This window comes from Toxorhynchites rutilus, chromosome 3, assembly GCF_029784135.1.
Source record: "Toxorhynchites rutilus septentrionalis strain SRP chromosome 3, ASM2978413v1, whole genome shotgun sequence".
NCBI lineage: Eukaryota > Metazoa > Arthropoda > Insecta > Diptera > Culicidae > Toxorhynchites > Toxorhynchites rutilus.
The window spans coordinates 61134260-61154288 of record NC_073746.1 but is presented as its reverse complement, the minus strand read 5'-3'; the positions used below and the strand labels follow the sequence as shown (position 1 = coordinate 61154288).

The following is a 20029-nucleotide window of genomic DNA, read 5'->3' as shown; positions in this document are numbered from 1 at the left end:
ATTATTATATGTTTTCAATAGTCTAGAGATTTTTGTTGCGCTTTTTAGCCTCACTAGAAACTCAAATCAGACCACATAGTTCCAACGATCGGGTTGAATAATTGTGTTATACTTATATAGTGCTCCGCTAATTTTTATAACATAGAAATAACTTCATGTGAATACTGTGAAGGTGACATTTTAAAAAAATGGCGAGAAGCGAGAGATATAAGATGATAAAAACGAGATTAATTAAAATAATGGAGTTGGTAAAAATGAAATAGGTAAAGTCTTCCATTGAGAAAGGAATGTCTCGAACCAAGTTAGTGTGTGATAGATACTAGTTTGGATCCAAATGCGAATAAATGCAAAAATGGGTTGATACAGAGGTATTCCGTAGTTCGATTTCATAGGTAATTTTATTAGCAATGTCCTTCCTTTCACCCTAATATAATGTCTGTCGAACTAGAGTACATTTATGTTGAAAAGTAAATATACTTATATGTATACTGTTTGCAATAGAAACAAACTTTTCCTCATACTCAATATCATCACAATCCCATTAGAACTCGCCGCCTCATTAAATGTAGCATCCAATGAATGCCCAGCGAAATATTGATGAACAGCTTGTTCATAGCCCTCCTGCTAAATGAAAGCTCTAATCGACAAAAGAACCTTTCTGTTGCCTAAAATATTAATGATGACTTTTCCCACAGATCATTCACCGCAAACAGCCCAAAATTCGTTCATTGCACCTCATTTCTCGCAGCTTGAAGAAAGGAATCCTGTTCATTTCAGGTTGAGCCTGTTTGCAGCCAGCCTTCCATTGGATTTCTTCTGTTTAATTTTCCTAAAAAAGTACTCAAAGACGTTCCGTAGCTTTCGGAATATCACACACAATTGGACAATTGCTCTCGTTTTGTCTTAGCTCTTGTTTTTTTTGTCTGTCCACCTTCGAAGCCTCTGCCCTTTATTTCATCAGTACGTCAGCAACATGATGTATTGCTCTCGGAAATAAAAGGACCCTGAAATTCGGCTCAACCGGGTTTCATACCACATGGACACAACGCAACCGTGTAGGGACATTTTCGGAGGATGGAAAATTGTCTCCTTCACAGCCCAGGTCGTCATCAGGAATCGTAATTAAAAGCATTTATTTATCTTACTAAAACTTTCCGGTCCGGCAGGAAAGATGCTACCACGCGGGAAGCGGGAGGGAAAGAACAGTGGTGCAATTTTGGCCTCTTTTCTCAATTATTGTGTCTTTTTTGTGTGGTCACACTGCTGCGTATCGGAATGGCATCCCAAAATGCACAGAATAAAAATTAAAATTTTAAATTGCGAGAAAACGTTTTTCTCCCGAATCACCGTTTCCCGTTGCGTCCCACTCGCGCGTTTGTCCACTCGATTGGTGCCGTGAACGCATTCGGCCTGGACAAGAAAGTGAGGAATTCGTCGTGTGTTTGACGAAAATGGTCGCTCAACCGACGACGAAGATGAGCAAAAAGTTGTGCACCGCTGTTCAAATTAAATAGAGTTCAACGCATGAAAAATTAAGGAAAAATATTCCGGCTTAGATGGAATGACCTGAGAACAATTCATGTTGCGAGCAGCTTTTTTGATTTATCATCATTACGCTTTCCGCCGACTTACGTACGCGGGTTCATGTACCTTCCGCAAGCTGACCGACGATAACAGTTGGACATGGCCAAAATGAGCTGACTTGACCTGGATACGCACATGGCTATCGTCCGGGGAAGATTGCGACCGATGTCTGTTGAGGTTTGGGGTCCAAATGTGGATAATTATTCTAGAATTGAATTAATAGTGGAAATTCATTAGCGGAGAAAATTGTTTTTTCACGCATTCGAACCAAGGCATTGATACTAGCAGAGACTTCTATCAATTATAGTATTATATATTTTGATTAATATATTATTTTCAATTGAATATAAATACAGCCATTCCATACCAAATCGATTCGACCCCATCAATATGGGTATCAAATGAAAGGGCTTGACTAGTAGAATACTGTTATTTATAAAAAATGCAAATCCAAGATGGACGCCACCACAAGATGGTGTCATATTTTTTTCCCAACCCCTTCAATATGTGTATCAAATGAAAGGACTTGACTAGTAGAACACAGTAGATCATGAAAAATACAAATCCAAGATGGCCACAGTTCTCAAATAACTGATTACTTTTTAATGGTTTCATTCAGCTTGCCCTGTTTGTATGTATGTTTGAGTGTTCGTAGGATTGCCCCACATTAATTGAAATTTGACCCCGTTCCTGATCACTGATTGATCTGAAATTTGGAACATACCTTTAATTCTATTGCCATTATAAAACTGCGTATTCCATAATCTTGAAAAATTCAATTTGACCGCCGCTAAAAAATGGCTGAATGGCTTGACTTGGAGAATACACTACATTATCAACAACACAAACATGAATGAAGGAACGGATGTGATAACTACTAACTGTTACTTTTCTAATTATTCTCTAGCTTTTAGTACATTAATGCGTATAACCTCAAAAGCTGTTTTATTTATTTTATTTTCTAGTTTTTAGTAAATTATCTGTACCATTAGCATACTACAATGGTATCTCTACAATAAAATCATTCAACTTTTTTTAAATTTTTATCTCTTACCTAACTTTCTTCGGAATATTTTAATTATTTACTGTATTTTATTAGTCAAATAATTTTATTTGATAACAATACAGGGTAACTTCGATATAACGTACATTTTACTTTCAAAATTGAACGTTGTATCGAATTGTACGTTATATCGAAACATAATAAAGAACTCAGAAACGTAGCTTATATTATTTTATTGTGTTGCTGTTTGAGTAAGGTTAATGGATAAATTCAACTAGAAGACGAAGCTTTCTCATGATGTTTCTCTTCGTACTGTTGATGATGATGATGATGGTCCCGCCTCCTTCCCCTACAGAGATTTGAGCAAGACGAGTTATCTAAAAGATAATTTGGTAATTTTTTTCAGCATTGAAATCAGTTAGGCAAACAAAAACAAACGAACTGATTTTATTTACAGATATAAGTTCAAAAAAAATTGCAATGTCAAATGACAAGCCAATACTCGGTCATGTCCGAAACAGAGCCGATACGGTCCCGACGAGGCCCTTGCAGCCGAGTGGTCCACCAGAGCACAAGCCCAACCGCCAGCCTTGTATTGGATTGACTATGAATATCCTCATCCAGAGAAATCGAGAAAATTTCCTTAACGAAAAATTTCTAGACCGGCACTTAGAAAACTTTCAATTTAATATCCTTTATATTTGTGTTACGCGCGCGACGCTCAAACTTATGTAGACTACTTTTATTTTTTTTTAACTAATATAATATAAAACAACAAAATAAAAATAAAAATAGTCCATCATCACCAGGATCATGACGGACATAATAGAGAGGACATAAATACAAATTAAAAAAAAAGATAATTTAAAAAATTAAGTAGTTCCCAAAATATAATTCGTTCAAAAAAAACTTCGTCAGGTTAATTGAAAATATTAAAAACAAACTGCAAAAAAAATCCCACATTAAATTATCCGTTCGTATAAAACTTCGTCAGTAACAATCTTCGTCATAAAATTTAAAAATATATCGGTCGGCTGTTAATGAAACACAGCTTTCACGTGTGAAATACAGTGCCTCTTAAATTCTGTGAATCTGTTACATTTTAGTATCAACCGCATTATTTTATTTTGCAAACGCTGTAATCTCGATATTTGTGTTTCATTGACCAGAAATAAAATGGAAGAGCAAAAGTCTAAATGAGGAGAGATGATTGTTAAATAGTTAAATAGTTTTTCAATCGGCATAAGATTCCATACTTCTTGGCAATTTTCTTGATGACATTGTCAATGTGAGTATTGAACTTGAGTTTGTCATCAATAATCACGCCAAGATATTTAATTTCCCGAACGCGATCAATAGTCTCATCATCAATAACAATAGAGACGTTTTCATTTGAACGATTTCGTGAGATTACCATGTATTTCGTTTTACTTATGTTCAATTTTAATTGCTTATACTTCAACCATCTACTTAAAGAATGCAAATCTCCATTTAAATCATTAGCTGCAATGAATAATACAGTATCATCTGCAAAAAGATTGATATCACAAAATCGTAAAACTCGTCGCATGTCATTAATGTACATAATAAATAAAATGGGCCCTAATACACTTCCCTGAGGTACTCCAAGATTATTCCCTACGGGGCTGGAAATGAAATCCTTAAAAATAGTCCGTTGAGTTCTGTCATACAAATAACTTTCAAACCATTTATATGCAGTACTCGTAATTCCAAAGCGCTTAATCGTGTTCAACAACAAGGACCTAGAAATTGTCTCGAAAGCGCGTTTTAGATCCAAGAAAACAGCAATGATGGTCTCTTTACATTCAAAATTATCTTTCCATTTTGCTAACACCAAGTTCAATGCGTTTTCACAGGAATGACCTTCCCGATATCCCGATTGTTCTGGTATTAGCAAAGTGTTATAATTTAAATATTCCAACAGCTGGCCTTTAACAACTAATTCCAATATTTTCTCTAATGTGTGCAACATGTTGATGGGACGAAACTCTTCGGCTTTAATCGTTCCAGCAACCTTTTGAATAGGGACTATCAGGGATTTTTTCCACACCTGAGGTACATGCCCAGTTAGTAAAGATTTATTGATAAGGTCCAGCAAGATGTAGTCAATAACATGAAAGCAATCTTGAATAACTCTAGTATTAACACTATCTACTCCAGCCGTTTTTCCTAAAGAAAAGCAAATAGTTCTAAGTTCATTTAATGTAATTGGGTGAAAACTTTCAAAACTACAATTACTATTAATCGGCTGTTTTATTTCATCAGGTTCATCGCCCAATTCAATAGATTGATTGATCAATGAAACACTATTGACAAAATAATCGTTAAATTTAGAAGCTATTATCTGTTCAGACTGTTCAAGTGTGCCATTAAAAGTTATGGCTCGCGGTTTGCTATTATTAGGTTTCAAAAGGGATTTCAAAATTTTCCATAACTCTTTGCTGTTGCTTTGATGCTGATCAATCTTCCTCTGAATATATTCACAACGAGTTTTCTTAACAGATTGTGAATATCTATTGCGCGCGTTCGTGTACATATTCCAATGATTTTCATTATTAGTTCTACGAAATTTATTGTACCACCTGTCTCTCTTACGTTTGAGACGCAAAAGATCCAAATTGTACCAGCTGTTCGAGTTTTTCACACATACAAACTTTTGCGTAACTAATCGATTGGTACACGTTTTCAAGACATCAGTTAGAACAGCTGTTGATTCATCTAAATTACTCGTCCCGAATGGAAAATCCAAGTTTCTCAACACAAGATTCGAGACGGCACGTTTCGAATATTTCCTCCAGCACTTTAATTTCACAAAATCATCGTTATTAACGAAATTATCTACTACATTAATAACTAAGGTCTCATGATCGGTTATTTTTAAATTTGCATCAGTGACAGAGCAAACTGTATCAAAATTGGAATAAACATGATCAATTAAAGTTTCACTGTGCCTGGAAATACGCGTGGTTTGAATTATGGTTATCTCGCCAATTGATATTGAAATCACCAGCCAATATATTTAATATGCTGGAATCAAGGAACATTCCTAGCCAATTTTCTAAAATTTCAACAAAACATTGGTCACTTGAGCTTGGAGAGTGATACAAAACACCATAGTTACCCATCTCCATGCCACGTTCAACTGTAATGCCCAAAAACCAGTTTCCATCAATAACTTCGTTGAGGCGAATATTGAATTGAACTGATTCTCTGACATAAACAGCAACACCGCCAGTATGTCTAGAATGTGATAGACAAGCAGCAACATTATATCCCGGAATACTATACTGATCAAACGATTCTATTTCAACGATGTGTGTTTCCGACAAGAGGACCAAAAGTGGACGCTTTTCTTCAACAATCTGACGTAAAGCGGCCCATACATCTACAATATTATTGCACAACACAGGAGGTTGTGAAATAAAATTGAACGTTTGTTTCTGATATTGAAGTGTTGTACAATATATTGTATGATATCAAAAAAATTAGATATTTATTGTGCAACGCTCATAATATTGCATGGTCTACGGGCGACGTTGTGCAATTGGTGTCAATGAATGTTAAAGTTTATGTTTACATTTGCATCGTCTAGAGTGTAAAGTGAGTGTTCTCATAAAAAACTTCACGGACTTTTTTTCGAGGACGTGTGAGTCGCGATGGCCGTCAAAAACGCCGACAGGCAATTTATTCTCGAGTTTATCGAGGTTTACCGTTCACTCCCGGCATTATGGGACATCAAGTGCAAGGATTACACAAACCGTCTAAAGAAAATTGAACAGTATGACGTGCTGATAGAGAAATACAGAGAAAATGCTCCCGATGCCGACAAACAAGATGTTATAAAAAAAATTAATTCTTTGCGGACCAACTTCCGGAAAGAGCTGAAGAGGATTCGAGACGCAGAAAAAAGTGGTGCAGGTGCAGAGGAAGTTGAACCCACGCTGTGGTATTTCGAACAAATGAGATTTCTTCAGAACCAGGAAACACCAACCGCTTCAATCAGTTCGATGAACCCGGTTCTAGATTCTGGACACACTTATTGTGAAGATGCAGGGATCGAGGTCATTGACAATATAAATTATGGAGGAGCTTCTACAGAGATCAATGTAAGTCCTTTATTTTTATTTTGTATCCATTTTTAATTATAGTTACATGGTATCGTGAATAAGAATCATACAATGAATTACAATAAAAATCATCTTGTTATAAAAGTGGGTGTTACGGGAAAAACCACTTCACTTCATGAAACTGCTTTCAATTGCCATGATAATTGTCCTTCATTGTTGAAGTAATGACAATAGGTGTCTCTCACAATCTTTGCACTTGATGGTGCATTTCTGGACACAGTAGCCTGAAGAGGTGTTCCTTCATTCGCAACCGTTTTTCTCCATGATCCTCTTGTGAGAGTTCCGGATTGTAAATCTTCATCATCTACATCACTCCTAGTAATGTAGGTTCGTGGTTGTCGTTTTCGTATATAGTTATGTAAATAACAACAAGTCATAACTAGAATTTCAGCCTTTTCAGGGGACAGTGATATTTGTTTCTGAAATAAGCCGAACCTACTGACCAAAATACCAAAGGCATTTTCTACAACACGACGTGCACGGCTTAATCGATAGTTGAAATTTCTTTTATCCAATGACAATTCTGCTAGAGGGTAGGGTTTCATGAAATTGTCCGTCATCGCAAAAGCATCGTCGCCCAACAAAACAAATGGCAGCCGTTTCTCACTGTTCGGTAATTGTGAAGCTTCCGGGATTTTAATTAATTTGTTAGAGAATGCTCTTCCAAATTCTGTGTAATTGAAGACACCGCCGTCCGATATTCTTCCATTGATTCCCACGTCGACCATGATAAACTCATAATTAGCATTCACTACTGCCATCATCACAATACTGCAAAATTTCTTGTAGTTGAAGTAAAGTGATCCAGAGCCATGAGGTTTCTTTATCGCAACATGTTTACCATCTACCGCTCCCAAGCAGTTCGGAAAATTCCACCGGTCATTGAAGTCTCGTGCGATTTCTTTCCACTCTTCTTCTGTTGTTGGTAGCTAAAATAAATCAATTGAACAGATATGTTGTATTAAATATAAAAAAACAGGAATTATTATTAATAATTAATGTATTATTCATGTTTTTGCAGACTCAACTTGGACCACTCAAGAAGAGAAAGAAAACAGGAAATATAACAGATGAGCTGATGGAACTGGCTTGCAAACGCCTCCAAAAATCACCTGACGATCACGATACAATAGCTGCAGCTTGGGGAGTAGAACTTAAAAAAATGGAGCCCATTCAGCAGATGTTAGCGAAGAAGTTCATCAATGAAATATTATTCGAGGGACAAATGGGAACATTACACCGTGACTCGGTGGTTATCAATAACCCCCCACGATCGTTCACTCCAGTCAATGTTGAATATATCTCATCACCCAGCCACCAATACCTAGAAGTTGATGAGCAGAACACGAAACCCCATTTTGTTACTTTTCAATAAATATAAAAATTATAAGAAGTCGTATATGTCATATAAGTTTTCATAAAATTCTTTATTATTATTATTTTTTTCAATAATGCATTGTTACATAATAATTGTTACATAGATATGTATATGAAAAGGAGCTTACCTTTATGTATTCCTTGAGGCTGTTAATCAGAGCCGCGCAGGTTTCTATAACAATGTGGCCAATTGATTGCGGTGAAACGGCAGCAGAAAACTTAAGATCTTCGAATGTATTTCCTGTTGCGAGGTACCGTAAAGTTATCGATAAACGTTGACTTACAGGAATAGCATCTCGCATAATAGTATCCTTTCTCTCAATCTGAGGAGCAACCAAAGCCAGGAGTTCATCAAACATTCCAGCATCCATTCGGATAAAGTTTCGAAAGTCATTCGGCTCAGTCATTCTGAGCTCATTAAATAACACTTCATAAGTGTACTTCTCTCTGTTCAGCAACCACTGTTTGGCCCATTTCCGATGTTTTCGTTGCTTCTTTTTTTTTAAACTATTGCTCACTGCGATCAAAACACAGCTAATATCGGTATCACTCAACATATTTCTAATTTAACATAAGACCTGTGTATAGAAGGGACAATTCCGAAACCTGTTTTCCTATCAAACTTGGAACAGGCGGTATATAAACAAACAGACTTCTCATACCAATTGGACAGGGTTGCCAATAATACACGGAAATGAAATTCTACTAAATGTACTTACGGTACATACAGTTGAAGAAGTTTGATGACAAGAAATAACAGAAAAATACAATTTGTTGGAAAATATGTAATATTTTTGTATTACACCAACAAAATCTCACTATTCAGAGAATATTTGTTTCGAAGAACATATTTTACTGGTGAGCGGCAATAGTCTTCAGAAAGTTAATATTATTTGGAAGCTATGACATCTTGTGCTGTTCGGCATCCCTGTATTTTCCTCTCTGCCAGTTGTCAGGTTCAAACAAGTGCTAGTGATAAAATATTGAACGTCAGTAGCCACCCTTGTGCAATATTTAGCACAAACTTCAATATCATCTCCAAAAGATTCAATTCCATTGCACAAATATGACTGTGGCGCAATAATATTGTACGTTTGTGGACAATCTTCAATAATAATGTCAATAAATTCGTACAATAGTATTGTGCGTGTATGGGGCGCTTAAAGCTACGTAGTTTGTAGATAAAAATATGATTCATTTAGAATCCGGAATCACAAAACAGTTGTACTTCGGGCTTGGTTAAAGGTACAAACCAAGCTTTAGTATTGTTTTTGATTAAAACTAAATGTTGTTGAATCACTAATGTCGGGCAAGAGTCCGACATGGATTTCGGATAAAATGAAGCTTATACTTCCGAGGTTGAATCTAGACTGGTCTATTTTATTTCTTAAATTTACAGAGTTTGGCATGGTCTGGATTTTCTTGCCTTCGTGTGCATTTGATGCTTGGTGCTTGGTAAGCACAAAATGTGCTCCTCTGCATGGGTGGCCCGCGCCGTCCGCTCAAACAGCGCTCGCATGGTCCAGGCGGTTTCTCCGCTGCGCCCCTTCCAGTTGTTGTAGTCGCTTGGCGTTCCTCCGCCAATGGTAGATGATGATGGCGATTATTATCGCCACGATAAATGCGCCGTTGACAGAATAGGACGCGACATCGTGCATGGTGATTGAATTTTCAACTTTGTCACTGCCGAACATTGTTGTGTGTTTGGATTACGGATGATTTCTTGGAACTCGCTCTGTTCCATACATCGTAGTGCGTTTTATTACGCCTCGGAGGGCCGATAATCGCTGATGCAGGTCTCCATCGTGTGAACATTATTTCTTAGTTGTCAGCAAAATGCCTACGTAGGCCATTGATTCACAGGGTCGTTACCTATTCCGAGGGTGAGAACTTCCAAGTATCAAAATACAGATAATTCATTGTTCTTTCAGAAAAATACTATTCAAAAAATTATTCCTTTGGACTTTGAAAATGTGTACGTTATAACGAGGGTACGCTATATCGCTATATATGTGGTCCCCATGGCCTAGTGGTAAGCGTTGCGCTTGCCAAGGTGGGGACTTCGGGTTCGATTCCCGTTCGGGTCAGAAATTCTATCGTCATAGATCGTTTTTCTGGCTTGCACTGGTAAAGGGGAACTGTCTAGGGTGTGGTGGGATGAGCTGAGCATTGGGCATTGCCAGTCCCCAAGAAAAGCCACAAAACCCGGAAACAGCTCCTCTAAGCGAATGGCCGCCGCTATAAGCGTCTTCGTCCAGTCCTGGTGGTACTCGGGACGTAAAACAGCAGTATCACGATGGTCCTCCTGCGAGATAGTGGGGTTGGTCGCAGGCCTTGCATGCCGCACCACTAAAACACCAAGCAACAACCGATACACAAGAAAAATTCTGGATCAGGACATGTTGTAAAGACGTTAAGCCAAAATAAATAAATAAAACGCTATATCGAAGTTTCCCTGTATTAAGGGTAATGCAAAAAATACATAGTCGACTATTTAGTGACGGTTACCTTTTCAAATTTATGTTGTTCATAATGTAGTCTATTCTCCAAGTCAAGCCATTCAGCTATTTTTTAGTGGCGGCCAAATTGAAATAATGGCAATATAATTAAAGGTATGTTCCAAATTTCAGAACAATCAGTGATCAGGAACGGGGTCAAATTTCAATTAATGTGGGGCAATCCTACAAACACTCAAACATACATACAAACAGGGCAAGCTGAATGAAACCATTAAAAAGTTATCAGTTTTTTGCGGACTGTGGTCATCTTGATTTCAATTTTTCATGATCTGCTATGTTCTACTAGTCGAGCACTTTCATTTGATACCCATATTGATGTGGTTTTGAAAAAAAATATATATTTGGCGCCACTTTGTGGTGGCGGCCATTTTGGATTTGCATTTTTAATAAATAACTGTGTTCTACTAGTCAATCTCTTTCATTTGATACAGGTCAGACTCGATTATATGGAGTTTAGAAAAAAATACCGTTCATGACAACTCTACACGAGCTGATGATTGCGCCGGCTAGTGACCATTTTATCCTGGATTCCTCGAGTCGAGAAAGACGCACCACGCTAGATATGGGGTACAGACTAGGGAGCGTTGCTGATTAATGGTCAGCTGCATCCCAATAGGAAGTAGCCCGTGTCGGGCACACGTACAGAGCATCGAAGACTGCAACATACCAATTATGAGAACACTTGTAATACTAACCTCGAGCCAACCGCGAGTAATCGGTTACATATTACTAACATAGTTGTAAGACAAAAATTGTAAAAATATTGGACTCCCAGCCCCGTCAGGCTAACGCCACATGTGCCTTAATAAAAAATATATTTTGGGGGAAAAAAAAAAAAAAAAAAAAAAATCGCTATTTCGCTGACGCTATATCTCTCCCGGGGAAGGCCTCCCGGGTCATGGAGGCCTTGCCAACCCGCTGTCTCCCGGGCAAAGGAGATACACCCAGACAATGGAGCTAAGGTCAAGACGAATACTACGAATGCGATCACCCGAGGAGGGTCCCCGAACTGGAGCTGGTCCTGGAACGGGCGTAAGAGCGAGCGGCCAGCGGCTGGAGGGCGATGTGCAAGAGCGGGCCACCAGCCGGGTTCAACCCGAAGAGCTACCGCCACACGGAAACAGCAGCCATCGACATCACCAACGAAACGCTGCGCCTACGAGGCGTGTTGCGACTGTCAGACGACAGTCGTCCACACTTGTGGGTACTACTAGGCGACGGATCATGTGGACACACGAAATGAATGAATTCGTGATCCGCGCCTATTACATCTGCACTGCTTTGGAGACGGACATGAGCGGTCGCCCTCGAATACTCGCAATGTTCGAGGAAGCGTATCCAGAGTTCGTCGGGAGGCTTGACCAAAACGCGATGAACGCGAGGCGTAGAGCGATTGTACGCAACAATATGCTCTCCCAAACGCAAGTCGACGAGATCAAGCAGCAGGTGCAGAGAGAACTAAGCTCCAGAACAAGCAGAGCAAGCGATGTGTCGAGACGAAGTTCAGTACGGCTGAGCAATTCATTCGCGAGTGGGGCACGCGAATCAGCACCAGTGGAGGCCACAGTACAACAACCCCCTGAGCCGGAAGATCCACAGCCAGATCAACAACTACTACGCGATCTGGTCTTCCATTACGACGAGGCGATCTCACAGTTCCGCGACACGGACCCTTTGTCGCGCCCCAGGATCCCGAAGTTGCAGCATTCCCGCAGGCTGACAAGTGCAGTAAAGCTCATGAACGAGCACGTTCTTCCGCTGCACTTGGTTGATGCTGAGAACATGGAGGAGCTGCAACTGAAAGTTTACTGTGCTGCTGTGGCGACCGCCAAAAGTTTAGGATACCGTATTAGGCCAAGAGGCGGACTGCTCCAACATCTCCGTGAAAGGCGTGAGCCTCCATGGCGAAGGAGATTGGAGCAACGGATCCTAAACAAGCGCGCCGCAATTGGAAGACTGATGGCGTACAAAAGAGGCAGCAGATCGGCGAAATTATGTCGCCAAGTTGCTGTGATCGTGCGGCCTACTGAACTTCGCCAGCTGGGAGCTCACCAGCTGACGGAAAAACTCGACACACTGGTACAGCAATTGAGCGTCCTAACTAAACGGCTGAAACGTTACTCTGACTCTGCAAAGCGCCAGGAACAAAATCGGATGTTCAGAGATAACGAAAAAGCGTTCTACGACCACATTAGCGACGAGAAGCCCGACTACCGCGAAGGTTTGCCAGATATTAGCGATGTGACGAACTTCTGGGCTGGTATTTGGGAGACCCCAGTAGAACATCGCGACGGGCAAATGTGGTTAAGACGGGAGGAGGAGAGTTGTGGTGAAATTGGAGAGATGCCAGCTATCATCGTCGGAGAGAACGATGTCCGCGAAGCCTCGCGGTACCTGAGGAACTGGGCAGCACCGGGCCCCGATGGTGTCCAGAACTTTTGGCACAAGAAGCTGACCGTCGCACATCCAAAGATAGCTGAGTGCTTCAACAAGGTGCTACGTGACCCACACAACCTTCCTGAATTCGCCACCCGTGGCGTCACCTTCCTCCTCCCGAAAGACAGCAACACATTGAACCCATCAAAGTACAGACCGATAACGTGCCTATCGAGTCTGTACAAAATACTGAGCAGCATAATTACCGCCAAAGTTTCTGCTCACTGCGAACAGCATCACATCATCGCAGAAGAGCAGAAAGGATGCAGGAAAAATACGCATGGCTGCAAAGACCAGGCCATCATCGACGCAGCCATAGTCGGCCAGGCGGTATATAACCAGCGGAACCTAAGTATGGCCTACATCGATTACAGGAAGGCTTATGACTCCATACCTCACTCGTTTCTCGTCCGGGTATTGGAGCTCTACAAAATTGATCCCGTCGTCGTTAGGTTCCTGCAGCATGCGATGAGGCAGTGGACCACGTCTCTGCACCTCAGTGATGGGGAAAATGTGTTGCAGTCTAGAACGCTGCAGATAAAGAGGGGGATATTCCAAGGCGACTCTTTCAGCCCGCTTTGGTTTTGTCTGGCACTGAACCCCCTCAGTAGGACGCTCAATAGAAACGGTCATGGCTATAAAATAAGGTATGGCGACGGCGCCCACGAAGAAGTGACCCATACCTTTTACATGGACGATCTCAAGGTCTACGCTGATTCACGTCAGCGTCTAGGTGTAGCTATCCGGGTTGTCGAAGACATAAGCAGGGACATCTGTATGGAGTTCGGCCTCGACAAGTGTCGCTGTGTCCACCTGCTGAAAGGACAACTTACCGAATCCGGAGGCTACGAGGTCTATGACGGCGAGTTTATAAGAGACATGGTTCGTGGCGAATCCTATAAATATCTTGGATTCCGACAGCTCACCGGGATTCGCCACTCCGACATCAAGACGGAGCTGCGAGACAAGTTCTTGAGTCGAGTGAACTGTGTCCTGAGGACTTTCCTCAACGCGGGGAACAAGGTACGCGCGATCAACACATTCGCGGTTCCCCTGCTGACCTTCAGTTTTGGTGTAGTCAAATGGAGCAAAACTAACCTAGAGGACCTTGAGAGGAGGATGAGGAAAGCATTCAAAGAGGCCGGAATGCACCATCCTCAATCGGCACTGGAGAGAGTTTCACTACCACGCAAAGAAGGGGGACTTGGAATCGTCGACATTTCTGCACTGTGTGTTGCCCAGGTACGACAACTGCGCGAGTACTTCGCAGAACGCGCCAACCAAAACGCGCTATACCGGGCTGTCTGCGCCGCCGACAGAGGATACAGCGCTCTGCACTTGGCGCAAGCGGAGTACCAACTAAACTGCAATCTGCAGACAGTGGAGGAGAAGATTGCAGCTTGGAAGCAGAAGGCAGTGCATGGTGCCCACCCCCATCAACTGGACCGGCCACACGTCGACAAGGCCGCATCTAATCTGTGGCTAACGCGTGGTGAACTCTCTTCAGTAGTAGAAGCCGACATGATAGCCATCCAGGACAGGATAATGCCGACGAGAAACTGCAGGCGGTACGTCTGGCATCAAGACGTTGATGACATTTGCCGGATGTGCCATCAACCAGGTGAAAACATAGAGCACATTATGGGAGGCTGTCCCGTTTTGGCCAACGCAGCCTACACCGAGCGCCACAACAACGTGGCCCGTATTGTTCATCGACAACTGGCGCTCCAATGTGCTCTACTGGAAGACAACGTACCAAACTACCGGTACCTGCCTGCACCTGTCCTGGAAAATGACCGTTTCAAGCTGTACTGGGATCGCACTGTTCTGACCGACCTCTCGATCCACCACAACCGCCCAGATATAATGGTTTACGACAAGAGCGACCGCAAAGTCACCATCATCGATGTCGCTATTCCACTGAACCAGAATCTGGAGGAGACCCACGGTCGCAAAATCTGCAAGTACCGACCATTGGCCGTGGAGCTCAAGGAACTGTGGGGGCTAAGGGAGGTCCCAAGAATTGTTCCAGTCGTTCTCTCTGGAACTGGAATTATCCCGAAGACACTTCTGGAAGCGCTAAAGGTGTTGAACATCGAGAAGGAATTGGCCGGCATCCAAAAGTCGGTCATCCTTAGCACCTGCGCGATTGTCCGACAATTCCTCGGTCAGGACTAAAACAGCACGAGCATGCAGATACGTGCATTCCGCAGAGCCTAGTCCCCCTTTGGCATTCAGAAGCCCGGGGGCAGGTGAAAATTCTGGCTAGGTTCGCCTAGTTAAGAAGTGAGATAAGTCTGCCAAAAGAATAAAAAAATCGTTCTCAAATGGGGATCAACACTAGGGTAGGAGCCTACCTGTTGGTCTCAAATGTTCCTATCTCACGCCTCCACGAAGATCATATGACGACATTTTTAGATCGGGCGTGAACTGGAAACACACACCTGGTCTTGGCTCCGAGAACGGGTGTCGAAAGTGGCTAAGTGAGGGGTTGCGAGCGAGTCAGAGCGCTATATCTCTCCCGGGGAAGGCCTCCCGGGTCATGGAGGCCTTGCCAACCCGCTGTCTCCCGGGCAAAGGAGATACACCCAGACAATGGAGCTAAGGTCAAGACGAATACTACGAATGCGATCACCCGAGGAGGGTCCCCGAACTGGAGCTGGTCCTGGAACGGGCGTAAGAGCGAGCGGCCAGCGGCTGGAGGGCGATGTGCAAGAGCGGGCCACCAGCCGGGTTCAACCCGAAGAGCTACCGCCACACGGAAACAGCAGCCATCGACATCACCAACGAAACGCTGCGCCTACGAGGCGTGTTGCGACTGTCAGACGACAGTCGTCCACACTTGTGGGTACTACTAGGCGACGGATCATGTGGACACACGAAATGAATGAATTCGTGATCCGCGCCTATTACATCTGCACTGCTTTGGAGACGGACATGAGCGGTCGCCCTCGAATACTCGCAATGTTCGAGGAAGCGTATCCAGAGTTCGTCGGGAGGCTTGACCAAAACGCGATGAACGCGAGGCGTAGAGCGATTGTACGCAACAATATGCTCTCCCAAACGCAAGTCGACGAGATCAAGCAGCAGGTGCAGAGAGAACTAAGCTCCAGAACAAGCAGAGCAAGCGATGTGTCGAGACGAAGTTCAGTACGGCTGAGCAATTCATTCGCGAGTGGGGCACGCGAATCAGCACCAGTGGAGGCCACAGTACAACAACCCCCTGAGCCGGAAGATCCACAGCCAGATCAACAACTACTACGCGATCTGGTCTTCCATTACGACGAGGCGATCTCACAGTTCCGCGACACGGACCCTTTGTCGCGCCCCAGGATCCCGAAGTTGCAGCATTCCCGCAGGCTGACAAGTGCAGTAAAGCTCATGAACGAGCACGTTCTTCCGCTGCACTTGGTTGATGCTGAGAACATGGAGGAGCTGCAACTGAAAGTTTACTGTGCTGCTGTGGCGACCGTCAAAAGTTTAGGATACCGTATTAGGCCAAGAGGCGGACTGCTCCAACATCTCCGTGAAAGGCGTGAGCCTCCATGGCGAAGGAGATTGGAGCAACGGATCCTAAACAAGCGCGCCGCAATTGGAAGACTGATGGCGTACAAAAGAGGCAGCAGATCGGTGAAATTATGTCGCCAAGTTGCTGTGATCGTGCGGCCTACTGAACTTCGCCAGCTGGGAGCTCACCAGCTGACGGAAAAACTCGACACACTGGTACAGCAATTGAGCGTCCTAACTAAACGGCTGAAACGTTACTCTGACTCTGCAAAGCGCCAGGAACAAAATCGGATGTTCAGAGATAACGAAAAAGCGTTCTACGACCACATTAGCGACGAGAAGCCCGACTACCGCGAAGGTTTGCCAGATATTAGCGATGTGACGAACTTCTGGGCTGGTATTTGGGAAACCCCAGTACAACATCGCGAAGGGCAAATGTGGTTAAGACGGGAGGAGGAGAGTTGTGGTGAAATTGGAAAGATGCCAGCTATCATCGTCGGAGAGAACGATGTCCGCGAAGCCTCGCGGTACCTGAGGAACTGGGCAGCACCGGGCCCCGATGGTGTCCAGAACTTTTGGCACAAGAAGCTGACCGTCGCACATCCAAAGATAGCTGAGTGCTTCAACAAGGTGCTACGTGACCCACACAACCTTCCTGAATTCGCCACCCGTGGCCTCACCTTCCTCCTCCCGAAAGACAGCAACACATTGAACCCATCAAAGTACAGACCGATAACGTGCCTATCGAGTCTGTACAAAATACTGAGCAGCATAATTACCGCCAAAGTTTCTGCTCACTGCGAACAGCATCACATCATCGCAGAAGAGCAGAAAGGATGCAGGAAAAATACGCATGGCTGCAAAGACCAGGCCATCATCGACGCAGCCATAGTCGGCCAGGCGGTATATAACCAGCGGAACCTAAGTATGGCCTACATCGATTACAGGAAGGCTTATGACTCCATACCTCACTCGTTTCTCGTCCGGGTATTGGAGCTCTACAAAATTGATCCCGTCGTCGTTAGGTTCCTGCAGCATGCGATGAGGCAGTGGAGTACGTCTCTGCACCTCAGTGATGGGGAAAATGTGTTGCAGTCTAGAACGCTGCAGATAAAGAGGGGGATATTCCAAGGCGACTCTTTCAGCCCGCTTTGGTTTTGTCTGGCACTGAACCCCCTCAGTAGGACGCTCAATAGAAACGGTCATGGCTATAAAATAACGTATGGCGACGGCGCCCACGAAGAAGTGACCCATACCTTCTACATGGATGATCTCAAGGTCTACGCTGATTCACGTCAGCGTCTAGGTGTAGCTATCCGGGTTGTCGAAGAAATAAGCAGGGACATCTGTATGGAGTTCGGCCTCGACAAGTGCCGCTGTGTCCATCTGCTGAAAGGGCAGCTTACCGAATCCGGAGGCTACGGGGTCTATGACGGCGATTTTATAAGAGACATGGTTCGTGGCGAATCCTATAAATATCTTGGATTCCGACAGCTCACCGGGATTCGCCACTCCGACATCAAGACGGAGCTACGAGACAAGTTCTTGAGTCGAGTGAACTGTGTCCTGAGGACTTTCCTCAACGCGGGGAACAAGGTACGCGCGATCAACACATTCGCGGTTCCCCTGCTGACCTTCAGTTTTGGTGTAGTCAAATGGAGCAAAACTGACCTAGAGGACCTTGAGAGGAGGATGAGGAAAGCATTCAAAGAGGCCGGAATGCACCATCCTCAATCGGCACTGGAGAGAGTTTCACTGCCACGCAAAGAAGGGGGACTTGGAATAGTCGACATATCTGCACTGTGTGTTGCCCAGGTACAACAACTGCGCGAGTACTTCGCAGAACGCGCCAACCAAAACGCGCTATACCGGGCTGTCTGCGCCGCCGACAGAGGATACAGCGCTCTGCACTTGGCGCAAGCGGAGTACCAACTCAACTGCAATCTGCAGACAGTGGAGGAGAAGATTGCAGCTTGGAAGCAGAAGGCAGTGCATGGTGCCCACCCCCATCAACTGGACCGGCCACACGTCGACAAGGCCGCATCTAATCTGTGGCTAACGCGTGGTGAACTCTCTTCAGTAGTAGAAGCCGACATGATAGCCATCCAGGACAGGATAATGCCGACGAGAAACTGCAGGCGGTACGTCTGGCATCAAGACGTTGATGACATTTGCCGGATGTGCCATCAACCAGGTGAAAACATAGAGCACATTATGGGAGGCTGTCCCGTTTTGGCCAACGCAGCCTACACCGAGCGCCACAACAACGTGGCCCGTATTGTTCATCGACAACTGGCGCTCCAATGTGCTCTGCTGGAAGACAACGTACCAAACTACCGGTACCTGCCTGCACCTGTCCTGGAAAATGACCGTTTCAAGCTGTACTGGGATCGCACTGTTCTGACCGACCTCTCGATCCACCACAACCGCCCAGATATAATGGTTTACGACAAGAGCGACCGCAAAGTCACCATCATCGATGTCGCTATTCCACTGAACCAGAATCTGGAGGAGACCCACGGTCGCAAAATCTGCAAGTACCGACCATTAGCCGTGGAGCTCAAGGAACTGTGGGGGCTAAGGGAGGTCCCAAGAATTGTTCCAGTCGTTCTCTCTGGAACTGGAATTATCCCGAAGACACTTCTGGAAGCGCTAAAGGTGTTGAACATCGAGAAGGAATTGGCCGGCATCCAAAAGTCGGTCATCCTTAGCACCTGCGCGATTGTCCGACAATTCCTCGGTCAGGACTAAAACAGCACGAGCATGCAGATACGTGCATTCCGCAGAGCCTAGTCCCCCTTTGGCATTCAGAAGCCCGGGGGCAGGTGAAAATTCTGGCAAGGTTCGCCTAGTTAAGAAGTGAGATAAGTCTGCCAAAAAAATAGAAAAAAACATTTTTTTTTATATTTCAAATATGACTTATTTCAAGAAGAAATGTAACCTTTCAACCAGGTGAAATTAGAGTGGCTATTACATGTAAAGGGTGTGTCACATCAAATTGCATCACGGAAAAAACGCTGTAGAAATTCGCCCAGTAGACCGATCCTTTTGAAAATTTTAGACAGTAAAATAAAAACTATTAAACAACTTTTGGCATTTTCTTTTTATTCATACTTCGAGCCCAAGCCCGTATGCTCGCACCTTCCTCTTTACCCCGTCCATAAGGTTCTGTACAACGTCAGGTTGTAGTTTTTTTTTAACAGAAATCCATTTTCTCTTGAAGTCCGCCTCCGATTTGACAACTTTTGGGTTCTTCCGGAGGGCCTGCTTCATAATCGCCCAATATTTCTCTATTGGGCGAAGCTCCGGCGCGTTGGGCGGGTTCATTTCCTTTGGCACGAAGGTGACCCCGTTGGTTTCGTACCACTCCAACACGTCCTTTGAATAGTGGCACGAAGCGAGATCCGGCCAGAAGATGGTCGGGCCCTCGTGCTGCTTCAATAGTGGTAGTAAGC

At 43.8% G+C, this 20029-nt stretch overlaps 2 protein-coding genes across 2 annotated transcripts; one reads left to right on the top strand and one right to left on the bottom strand.

Moving 5' to 3' along the window:
* The first annotated feature begins 6007 nt into the window (after positions 1-6007).
* LOC129776866 (uncharacterized) lies at positions 6008-9263 on the top strand. The gene is made up of 2 exons (XM_055782757.1): positions 6008-6714; positions 7757-9263. Exons 1-2 carry the CDS (start codon positions 6265-6267, stop codon positions 8108-8110), a joined length of 804 nt encoding a protein of 267 aa, XP_055638732.1. The 5' UTR covers positions 6008-6264; the 3' UTR covers positions 8111-9263.
* On the bottom strand, positions 6011-9255 carry LOC129776865 (putative nuclease HARBI1). The gene is made up of 2 exons (XM_055782756.1): positions 8241-9255; positions 6011-7664 (listed from the first exon to the last, which is right to left on the bottom strand). Exons 1-2 carry the CDS (start codon positions 8667-8669, stop codon positions 6849-6851), a joined length of 1245 nt encoding a protein of 414 aa, XP_055638731.1. The 5' UTR covers positions 8670-9255; the 3' UTR covers positions 6011-6848.
* Positions 9264-20029: the final 10766 nt, after the last annotated feature.

Coding starts and splice junctions, on each gene's coding strand:
- LOC129776866 (XM_055782757.1), top strand. CDS start 6,265: ATGGCCGTCAAAAACGCCGACAGGCAATTTATTCTCGAGTTTATCGAG. Junction 6,715..7,756: donor GAGCTTCTACAGAGATCAAT/GTAAGTCCTTTA, acceptor ATGTTTTTGCAG/ACTCAACTTGGACCACTCAA.
- LOC129776865 (XM_055782756.1), bottom strand. CDS start 8,669: ATGTTGAGTGATACCGATATTAGCTGTGTTTTGATCGCAGTGAGCAAT. Junction 7,665..8,240: donor GCCTCAAGGAATACATAAAG/GTAAGCTCCTTT, acceptor GATTTATTTTAG/CTACCAACAACAGAAGAAGA.